The 12,017-nt window shown below is 39.9% G+C and overlaps 1 protein-coding gene across 1 annotated transcript; it reads left to right on the top strand.

Annotated features, from left to right (window-relative positions):
* Nucleotides 1-3,835: 3,835 nt before the first annotated feature.
* On the top strand, nt 3,836-11,352 carry LOC120056585 (claudin-7-B-like). The gene is made up of 4 exons (XM_039004773.1): nt 3,836-4,319; nt 9,895-10,059; nt 10,154-10,238; nt 10,409-11,352. The coding sequence occupies exons 1-4, from the start codon at nt 4,097-4,099 to the stop codon at nt 10,566-10,568; spliced, it is 633 nt and encodes a 210-aa protein (XP_038860701.1). The 5' UTR covers nt 3,836-4,096; the 3' UTR covers nt 10,569-11,352.
* Nucleotides 11,353-12,017: the final 665 nt, after the last annotated feature.

Below are 12,017 nucleotides of genomic sequence, written 5' to 3'. Positions count from 1 at the left end.
TGCTAGAGCTGCCCTGGTCAACTGTAAGTGCTGTTATTGTGAAGCGGAAATGTCTAGGAGCAACAAAGGCTCAGCCGCGAAGTGGTAGGCCACACAAGCTCGGGACCGCCGAGTGTTGAAGTGCATAACGTGTAAAAATCGTCTGTCCTCGGTTGCAACACTCCCTACCGAGTTTCAAAGTACCTCTGGAAGCAACGTCAGCACAAGAACTGTTGGTCGGGAGCTTCATGAAATGGGTTTTCATGGCCGAGCAGACGCACACAAGCCTAAGATCACCATGCGCATGGCCAAGCGTCGGCTGGAGTGGTGTAAAGCTCACCGTCATTGGACTCTTGAGGAGTGGATACGCGTTCTCTGGAGTGCTGAATCACGCTTCACCATCTGGCAGTCTGACGGACAAATCTGGGTTTGGCAGATGCCAGGAAAACTCTACCTGCCCCAATGCATAGTGCCAACTGTAAAGTTTGGTGGAGGAGGAATAATGGTCTGGGGTTGTTTTTCATGGTTGGGCCTAGGCCTCTTAGTTCCAGTGAAGGGAAATCTTAACGCCAAAGCATTCAATGACATTCTAGACGATTCTATGCTTCCAACTTCGTGGCAACAGTTTAGGGAAGGCCCTTTCCTGTTTCAGCATGACAATGCCCCTGTGCACAAAGCAAGGTTCATACAGAAATGGTTTGTCGAGATTGGTGTAGAAGAACTTGACTAGCCTGCACTGAGCCCTGACCTCAACCCCATCGAACACCTTTGGGATGAATTGGAATGCTGACTGCGAGCCAAGTCTAATTGCCCAACATCAGTGCCCGACCTCACGAATCCTCTTGCAACTGAATGGAAGCAAGTCACTGCAGCAATGTTCCAACATTTAGTGAAAAGCTTTCCCAGAAGAGTGGAAGCTGTTATAGCAGCAAAAGGGGGACCAATTCCATATTAATGCCTATGATTTTGGAATGAAATGTTCGACGAGCAGGTGTCCACATACTTTAGGTCATGTAGCGTAGATAAATGAGCGTGTCAAATTTGTCAGCAATTCACCCATTTTTTTTCAGGTTTTTGCTCTCAAAGTTACACTTTTTAATAAAAAAAATGTATGTTCTAAGTCCACAACAATGCTTGAACCACATTAGGAGACAACTTTTCAGGTCTGGGAAAAATCTAAGAAATTTGTGTAGTTACCCTTTCTGTAGCTCACGTGATGGAGTTTGCTAAATAAATGGCAGCTGGATTGATGCAAATAATCATGACATCAAATGTTCCCACAAATGTATATAATGTTCCCCTAAGAGTTTCACTAGAACATTAATGTGTCCAGTTTTCTGTAGGTTAGGAGAATATTCCATCAAATTCCCACCAACATACATGTTTTCATTTAATGTGTCTAGAACATTCATATCTTATAGTCTGAGAACATGGAAACCATTTTTTGTGTATGTTTGATGTGACGTTGATGGACTATTGTTCTAACCCTCAGAAAACTGGAGACATGAATGTTCTTGCAATGTCCCATAAACATTAATGTTGTATATTCTGAGGACATTGTAACCACATTCTAGATAAGTTATGCTTGACATTAAGGGAATGTTCTTCTAACTTTAACATCAAAACATTCTAAAAAGGTTCTCAGAAGGTTTTTGCTAACATAGATAGAATGCTCCCCTAACTAAAGGAAACCCTAATGTTTGAGTGTCCAGTTAACATTACAAAACATTTTAGTTGGGTTAGGCCTTTCATTAATTGATGCCTGCCAAGCAATGTGTTGCTTGTTACTAGCTAGCTAGCTACGTAGCTTTATAGTGAGGGCTGGGTTTCTCCAAAGATTTTCACAACTAATCCTAGCTCCTTGTTCTAGCTGTGGTTTCTCTGACAGCAACATAGCTAGCTAGAACTGGATAAGATTATTTCTAGCAAAAAAATTATCAAATTTTTCCCTGCAGTGGATCCTTCTGGTTTGAAGGATCAATGGCCTATGCATAGACCTCAGCCAATATAAGTTATAATTTTGTTTCATTTAGCTAGCTAGTTACCAATTAAATAAAAATGTGTTCATGAACATTAACACCTTATTCTTCATCTTGTGGAATTGTTTTACTGACTCTCCGTCTCTGCATTATCCACAGGGTAACTGTTAACTTAGGGCGCGTTCGAGAATTCGCTCTGGCTATTCCGATTTCAGAGCACTCTCGTCTCAGTGTGCCAGAGCGCAGAATAACTGATAACTGATACATTTACGAACTCAACACCCGTTGAATATGGCTGGTGTCGGTAAACGTCGGCAAAAAAACATATTTAAATCGTTGCCATCAGCACAGTTACAGTCATCAAAGCTCTGGATAACATGAATACAGCCTAACCAGCTCTGCTAGGGCGAGTAAAATGGTCAGAGTGAGGTGTTCTCTCATTTGTGTCTGGAAGTAGCTAGCAAGCTAGCCAACGTTAGCCAGTTAGCTTGGGTGCTTGACTGCCATTGTGAGGTCAGAACGATCGGATCAAACCTTCTCCTCGGCCAGAGCGTCCAGTGTGCGCTCTGAACAATTTGAGAGCGAAACGCTCTGAATTTACTAATTTACAATCTGACAACGTTCTGAATTTACAAATGCCCAGAGTGCACTCTGAGCGCACTCTGGTACTCCAAAGTGAATTTAGGAACGCACCCTTAGTCTGGTAATGGACCAGGTGAAGGAATCTCCATTGTAAGTATCAATTTTATCTTTAAATACCTTATTTTCAAATACAGATAAGAAGTGCACAGAGGTAAATTTTACTTTTTTTCCCCAGATGCAACCTTCCAGTGACTCCTATGCCACAATTCAACAATGGACCAAGTTATTTGAGCTGAAAATAAAGATTATTAAAAGCACTCCTTTAGTTGTCAGTCATGAGTCATTTATTAAAACTTTTCAAAGTATACTACAGCATGCTATTGTGTAATAGTGTTGAACTTTTTAGTGTTATGCATTGCATTTGAATGTTGCCTAACTACTGTATCTAAGGTAAATGTATACATCTTGTATTTCATAAAAATAAATGTCAACATATACTTATGAAATATATTTTGGAATATACTTTGCTAGCTACCACAGCATGTTGTCAACATGTATTTCTAGCCCACACATTTGCATATATGGTCAATAACTATCTGAATAATACATGTCTGTAAAATGCATATTACCACATATGGATAAGTAATACATGTAAATATATGTACATATGTCAAATATTACAACATATATTTTTTAAATGGGCAAAATGTAATATAAGAAAATATATTTAAGAAATATGTGACATGAGTAATAAATGTATTTATATATATTTATTTTAAATTCTTGTACATATATTACATACATGTATTTCAAATATTAAGATTCAGTATGGGATGTTTGGGGTGATAAACTCACCATCTCCATGCAAACAGTGTTTCCCGGAGGCATCTTTCGTCATCCAATGCAGTGGAGAGAAAAATAACACATTACTTCAAGCTAAATGGCAAACTGGAAAATATAATTCATTGTGCCCTGGGATAGGCCCTAGCTAGCCTATGTCTGAGCACAGGAGTTGCAGCCATTGATTTATGGAAAACAATACAAGAAATGCAATAAACTCACCAAATGATTCGAGGAAGAATAGTCACACAATAACATTCGTTAAAAAAATATTGCGGTTCGGGTCTATTCTGCTGTGACTGATACCGTGACATCATGAAACCTCAGGTCTTCAAGATACCTGTTGATGACTCGAAACTGTGCGCATCCCCCGCCCCTTGTGAGGAGGAAGCTACTTTAAAAAACGCCCATTCTCAGACAAATCCTCATTATATTCAAGGTGCGGCTATTCAACAGGTGCCTGAGAAATAGTCCCCTTTGCATTTTACAGGCAAAATTACCAAATTGGGTTTATATTTCGCAGACTACTTTCTAAAACAACAGATTTACAAATACATTTTTTTTAAGACATCCATTGTGTGAACGCGTGGAGGACTACTTTTCTCAACCAGGTGGACAGTAATTTCCTTTTTGTTCCAGCCAAACAATTTGACTTTCTACAGGTTTTACAAGGACAGTGACTTTACTTAAACTGAGTTTGATTCAAGGAGTTCATAATGGCCAACTCGGGACTCCAGATTTTGGGTTTTGCCTTGTCGCTACTGGGTCTGATCGGGTTAATTGTAGGCACAATCCTGCCCCAGTGGAAGATGTCCGCCTATGTCGGGGACAACATCATCACAGCAGTGTCTATGTACCAGGGATTATGGATGTCTTGTGCATTCCAGAGCACCGGCCAGATCCAATGCAAAGTCTACGACTCAATTCTGCAACTTGACAGTAAGTGGGCTAATGAATTTGTTTTAATTTATAAACGTGTGTATTGAACGTTTTCCTTGCCCCTGTATGGATCTTAGTGGCATGAGTGCAATAGAACGTATTATGTTGAACATGCTGTATGAATTTAAGGCGAGGGAATTAACACTGCTATGTGAATGAGGCATGCACCTTGCCCAATATTGGACTAAAGGAACCTAACGTCAAACCTTAAGTCTTACATGTTCTGTTTTTAAAAGGGCGAATTGGCTCGAGGCCAAAACTGCCAAATACTCCATCTAAACGTGAATTGATTCTCAATTGCGCTATGGTTCTAGAAACAAATTCCTCTACTTCCATATCAAATCAACTTCAGAAATGCAAACGACACACTTACTGTATACTTAACACTTGCAGCAGACCCTATTTTTCATTGACAAAAATGTCTGACCTCTTTCGTTTACTCAGGTGTTCAGAGACAGATAATTAGCACAGGTAGTCAAATGTTTTTTTTTTTTTTCAATAAACAAGCGTTGTAACATGCAACCCTAAACTTATAAAGGTGTGTATGAATTGAACCTTTTTTTGTTTTTGAAAATCATTTCGCACCGATTTATGAAATATCCTTAATTAAGCCCCCAAAACCTACTGCAAGCGATGCGTGTTAATGTTCAGACCAAACATCGCTGCTCTTAACAAAACTGCCCCCTACAGAAGATTACTTCATCCAATGACACTTGTGTAATTTGATGGAACAGATTCATGACAAGGGCTAGCATGCGCCATGTATGATTGGAAACCTGATAATACTATGAAATTGACACCTTGTTGCTGGATTTATGACTCATATTTAGTGTAATGCTCAATGTAAACTTTTGGTTGCTTTGTCCATTTACTATTCAACTCTGACCCTCTGCATGCTATACATTTTAAATTCGTTATCCCTTTCCTTATGGGGTGTTATTTCATTTTTAATCTCAATTTCAGTTCACTATCTAACCTCTGAGAATACAGCAATCTGGGGATATAGTCAAACACAGGCCACTGAATGAATGACTTGTATTCACATTGGTTCGTGGCTATGGCTGGTTTGTGCTGTTAACACGGTAATGATTATCCAGTCATTCATTGTCCTCTTCTGCCTGTGGGAAAAACCCGTATAGGCTAGTGCTCCATGGGCGTGTTGCAGACTAGTCTCATATTAGACGTAACATAGTAAACGTAAATCTGGAACACTGAAATTCGTATGATGATGAGCTGGACACTGCTTTTATTTTTTACAGCAAGTTCTGAATGATCAAGCTGTTTAATCAGCGTCTTGATATGTCACAAGTGGATGGATTATCTTGGCAAAAGAGAAATGCTTACGAACAGGGATGTGCACAAAATGAGAAGCTTTGTGCGTAAGTAACATTTCTGGGATCTTTTATTTCAGTTAATGAAACATGGGACCAACACTACATGTTTTGTTCAGTATACTTAACATGTTGGCTAGCCTTTCCCCTAACTTTTAATCTTAACTTCAGCTAATTAACATTAGCCACAACAAATTGGAATATTGTACAGCTTGTGATTTGTAACATGTCATATGAAATGGGTAATGGACATCCACAAATTAATACATACTATTCGAAACGTAATATATCATACTAAATGGAGTGTCTTGGATGAATCATATAGAATAATAGGAAATACTCTGAGACCAAGTTGGTGATCGAGGGTGTGCGAGCTGCAGGCATGGGGGTAAATATCACGTTTATCGTGCTCTGTTTTGTCAACACGCCAGTGAATAGACTCCATGGCGCTGTATGAAACTGCGTGCACAGAGAACTGTTAGCAAGGAGCACACATTATACATTCTATAACCTATATTGAATAAAAATGGCATCAATTTTCTCCTTTTTCATCCTACCCCACTAAAGACCAAGATCAGTTTAGTAGGCGAATGATCTGATAATGACCAGGGCCCGATTTCCCTATATCGATGGCGCTTCCTACAACGGCGGACGATGTAACATGCGTTTCCCAAAACATCACGCAGAGTGGTCGCTAAATGCGTCATTGGAGCATGTCGATACTGGTAGGATCAAAAGTGAGCGCTGCTTTTGGATCCGCTTTCTCTCGTAATCTTTCCCTAACGTCACAATTAATTCACAGTACTGACAACGGATCAGTTCCTAGAGATACCCATGGCTGCAAATATTGAAGCTAATTGTAAAGCTTAGGCTACCCAATAACAAATGCATTAAATCACCGGCACATTGCCCACGTTAGGCTACACATTGTGAAATATTTTGAGATAGTGTACACTCCGTTGCCTACAAGTAACACAATATAACTCAATTGATTGGACACTAAATGTAGGCTATTTCAATATGATGAAAATGGGCCTATAGCCTACTGTTTACATAATAGCCTAATTTGAAGCATCTTTGTTTTAATTGCGAAGACATTGGCGACTTTAATCAACTTCGTTCTGAAGTTATCGGCTTTCAGAGGGACCGAGTCATGTTTAGCGTTGTGTAATGACGCGGGAGGGTAAAAATGCATCCAATTGCGCACTTCGCTGTTCTACGAGTGGGAGGCAGGCATTTGATTACGAATGTTTTGAAGTGCAACGTTAATAACGATGGGTTTGGGAAACAGCTCGGAGATTTAACGTTGCTCCTACAAAGGTTCTAACGATGAATTTAGCCTTATGATTCTTTTGGGAAACCGGGCCCTGTTGTATTATGGAGATAATTATTACTCAACTCAGTGTCCAAGGGTAATTGTATACCTGGTAGTCCCTTGTTTTTCAATAGCCCGCTCACTTTTACAGCCTTTCCTTTGCACGGTCTCTTCAGATCAATCTCCGGGGGTGTTAGAATATGATTAGCCTATACCAAAACACCGTAAATCATGACATTGAAATATTTTAGACATAGAGCTACAGCAACATGTTAGCCTCTGACTACAGTACACTTACTGACCACTTCCCCCCGATTTTGAAATTGCTTGATCCTTCCTGTATCTTATCAATTAGTCTTGTAAAATGTAAATGTATTCTATGGTAATTTCTCTATCCACTATCTCAATGTAAAAATGTGTCCTCCATTACTCTTCATCAGTATACACCCTGTGCTGTCTAGATGTAGAGTTAAGTGTGTGGCTTACTGCGGCGTGCCATCTATTCCACTCGTGTCTTCTGCCACTTCACCGATGGTACACCTGTGGAGTTCCCTATGCTCCCACTCTCTGGCTGCTTGAGTTCCCTAGACTGTTTATGGTAGTTTTTTTTTAGTGGCTGTAAAGTACTTTGTTTGACTTGTGTATCAACAACACCTTTTGACAAGGCTGTATTTTTTTAATAGACTCCTTATCGCATACTCTCTTTTGCTTGTATGCTTTATCGTATCTGCAAACATGAACACAAGCCAGTTCTGATAAACACTGTTATCAAACCAGTGGTCGGATGTAACAAGTCAGAAAATAATAGCTTGATATCAATTTCATTGCGCTGATAGCCGGGAGATTAAATATTGACAGATATGAATAAGGCATTAGGCTGTGCCAACTGATTCCTTTAATGTCCTCATGCTGTCCTGGTAAGTGAGGATTGCAGAGTATGCCTACAGTGTCTCATGCCAATACTGATTGGAGTTTCAGGGGGTGTTATAATGCAATATTGGAGAACTTTGCTGACTTCAAGGCAGCCATTTTGATTTTGGCTCTTATGAATGTGCTCAATGGCAGTTGTAAGCTAAATCCATATCTATCTGCTGTAAGAGGGTCTAGCTAGCCAATAGAGGAAGGAAATGTTTTTAGCGGCATGTAGAGGGAGTGTCTCCCTCAGTGAAACCCAACTCCCCCGGTCTCAAGACTGGTCTGACCGGTTCCTGGCTTGGTGACTGAGCCAGGGAGGGGTGGCACACAAACACACAGGTCATTCTCACGAAACAGTAAAAATAAAGATATATTCTGTAATTTTTCACAATTTCCTCTTGAATTACTGAGATTAGCATCTTTACGTAACTATTTCATAGTTATTATTTTGTTTAATTCAGATAATATGCATTTTCCCACAATTCTCATTACATAACAAGTCCAAAAAAGTGCTAAGCAAATCAGTGTTTCTAATAGTTTATATTGCTACCCTAATGAATCAAATCAAATGTTATTTGTTACATGTGCCGAGAAATGCTTACTTACAAGCCCTTAACCAACAATGCAGTTAAGAAAATACCTAAAATTATGAAAAGGCCTGAGTTAAACATAAGCCTGAAAAATATATATTTCTTTCAAATGAAATTATATAATCACTTTGTCCCAGTTTGAGCTTTTTAGTTGGGTAAAGGTGGTGGTTGAGAATAAGAACCTTAGTCTAAAGGCATATAAGCAAATAAATTAACTCACTGTGCTCATCTGACTACTCCTAGATGCATCATGGGTGACTAAACTTTATTTAGAAACTGATTGGAGTTTTTTTTACAGGAACTTAAGTGTTATGGTAATGACAGATGTTCACACACTGTTTACGCAAAAAATATTAGTTTAATGTAAACTTAACTTAAACTTCTACTAGTAAACAATGTTTATGATTATGGACAAACTACAGCAACATTTGGTATTTCTAAAGTGTAAAAACGGACGCTTTACGGTAATGAGAGTTTGAGGTGAAATTGTACAATTCAGGCACATTTATGTATTTAAAATAACACTTTCCCTAAAATGAGATCTTAGCCCTCCAGAATGGTAGTTGATTTTTGCAGATGCATCATGGTTTGTTTCTCAATTTGCTACAGACATTTTAAAACTGGTTTCATGAGAATCACCCACCCACACACTCTACCCTCGAGGGTTTCCATTGGAGATGGTTTCTGTTGCACACATAGAGATTTATAGAGATCGCAATGTTGTATCTGTGCCATTGTGGCGTCTGTGACCGCATGGGCAGCACCATTGAGGCAATCTAATTCTAAAAGTAGTACATCTTCTTTTGATGTTTGTAAAGCTAATATTGGTGACTTACCACCACTTGCAGTGCTCGAGTTTTGAACCAAATCTTGTCATTCATTTATTGCGGCCACTAGACGGCGGACATATAGCTTAAAGCCATTTACAAACTAGACAAACCAATTTGAAGAAGACTATGCTCTGATCATTGTCTGATCGCTCCCCACCCACTTGACTACTTTAAAATGGCGGAAGCTCTCAATGGCAATGTTCATGCAAAACCGGGTTATTTCCATGTAATGCACCTGCCTACAGGAGAGAGTGGTTGAGGCAGAGACAGGAGATGAGTGTGGAATGGTTTCAGTGGCTACTGCTTTCGGGTCTTAACCTGGGTATTAAAGCTAAACATGCCTATAAATGAAGTTACGCCTTTTATTCCTATGACCAAAACAACTTGTGGCAGAATTCTTTAAAGTCTGTGTAGATAAATCAAACATTTGTCAACTAACATGGTCTTTCATTCACTAGACCATTTGTACTTCTCCTTCCTCTATTAAACTATAACTTGTCTCTCTGTTGAAAAAAGCTAAAATAATGTTTAGTAGGGCATATCACCCTAAAGGGATAACCTGGTGTATTAACCCTGTCCTCCCCACCTCTACAGGCGCCCTCCAGGCAACGCGTGCCCTGATGATTGTGGGCATCATTGTGACCGTGGCTGGACTGGGGGTGGCAACCATGGGAATGAAGTGCAGCAACTGTGGAGGAGATGACAAAATAAAGAAGTCTCGCATCACCATGACTGGCGGCATCATCCTGCTGATTGGATGTGAGTTACCTTGAAATCGGCGGATGTCAGTTGCTCTTAATTCTCTGTATGATCGGATATTTTAACCTCTAACATTTTTTTTCCCTCTCCATAGCTCTGTCTGCAACTATTGCCTGCTCGTGGTTTGCTCATAACATCATCAAAGAGTTCTACAATCCATTCGCCCCTGTCAACTCCAAGTAAGTACTGCTGAATCCCTCTATGGCCTCCTTCTGTTCTTTATTTCCCCTCTTATTACCTGGAATCATTAACTCACCGTCTTGGAGTTGGTGAATGATATAAGTTGCGGTCCGTTTTCTGTCACGTATGTAATTGTATTGATACCAACACAAACCCTCTTCTCCTCTAGGTATGAGTTTGGTTTAGCCATCTTCATTGCCTGGGCTGGAGCCTTCCTGGACATAATCGGCGGTGCCATGCTCGCAGCATCATGCCCCAAGGGCAAACCTACACCCAAATACCCCATCGCCGCCACCCGCCCCCCTAGCAGCACCAAGGAATTTGTCTGAGCAGGAGCCCCCCCCCCCCTGCCCTGCTGCCTGGAGGCTGAAGGAAAAAAAACTTGCATCGGTCCAACTCAACCTTGTCATTTGGTCTCTGCCAAGTCCACCTAGATAGCGTTGTGTTTTTTGAACTACGTATGTTTTACATTTCATCTGCGGTGTACCCTCAATTACTGATATTGTAAGGATGTAATTTTAAGATCTGTTTTATGTTACTGTTTTTGAGGACTAATGATATTTACTTGTAAGAGACAGCAGATGGTGAGCGTCTGCCTCTGGGAGACTGTTTTATATCCCCCTCTCACACCATCGCTCCACTTTTCCCCATTTCTATTACTGTAGGCTACATGGACAGGCCAGATGATTGTAATGATGAAAGGGCCATCATGATTTGGTATTGCATTACAATAGCCAATCCTCCCACATCTTCTAGGAGCCAGATGGACATCTGTTGTCTGACTTAATGTTTATGCTAGATATTTTTATTTCAATGCCTAAAAGAACACAATACGAGGTACCAGTCAAGACTTGTATGATTTGAGGGTCTGGGACGGAGTCCTCCATGTCTTTACAAGATTGACAGACTATTTGCTGTAGTTCAGTTATTGCCATTATCAGTGGTAAAGGAAATCAGTGTGATGCATTTGGTGACACATTTGACTCCATACTCTCCCTTTGGTCAAGTATTTTTTTGTTTTATTAGCTAGTAGCCTACAGTAAGTGTGCTTCAATGAGACGGTACAATTGTAATCCTTGCTGTCACATTCAGAATATTCAACTTGTTTTTTTTTTTAAGAGGTTTTATTTTAGATATTTTTATGAGATTTGGCTTCTGTAAATAAAGTTGTGGTTTTGGGAATACTTTGGGATGCAATACATGATATGCAGAGATGTTTCTATAGTCTTGTCTAGTCCTATCCTGACTAGGTAGGTTGCTTTGTAATCAACCAGATGTGAACTCGGCTGAAAAGTTAAAAAAAATATATATATATTTAACCAGGTAGGCCAGTTGGGAACAAATTCTCATTTACAACTGCGACCTGGCCAAGATAAAGCAAAGCAGTGCGATGAAAACAACAGTTACACATGGGATAAACAAAAGTAGTCAACACAATAGAAAAATCTGTATACAGTGTGTGCAAATGAGGCAAGGCAATAAATAGGCCAATAGTGGTGACGTAATTACAATTTATCAATTTACACTGGAGTGATATGTGCAGATGAGGATGTGCAAGTAGAAATACTAGTGTGCAAAAGAGCAGGAAAAACAAATATGAGGTTGGTTGGATGGGCTATTTACAAATAGGCTGTGTGCAGTGATCGGTAAGCTCCTCTGACAGCTGACGCTTAAAGTTAGTGAGGGAGAAAAATAGTCTCCAACTTCAGTTATTTTTGCAATTCGTTCCAGTCATTGGCAGCAGAGAACTGGAAGGAAAGGTGTTGGCTTTGGGGATG

The sequence above is a fragment of the Salvelinus namaycush genome, chromosome 12 (genome assembly GCF_016432855.1).
Source record: "Salvelinus namaycush isolate Seneca chromosome 12, SaNama_1.0, whole genome shotgun sequence".
Taxonomy (NCBI): Eukaryota; Metazoa; Chordata; class Actinopteri; order Salmoniformes; family Salmonidae; genus Salvelinus; species Salvelinus namaycush.
The sequence above is the reverse complement of the archived record's forward strand: the minus strand, read 5'-3'. Positions and strand labels throughout refer to the sequence as shown.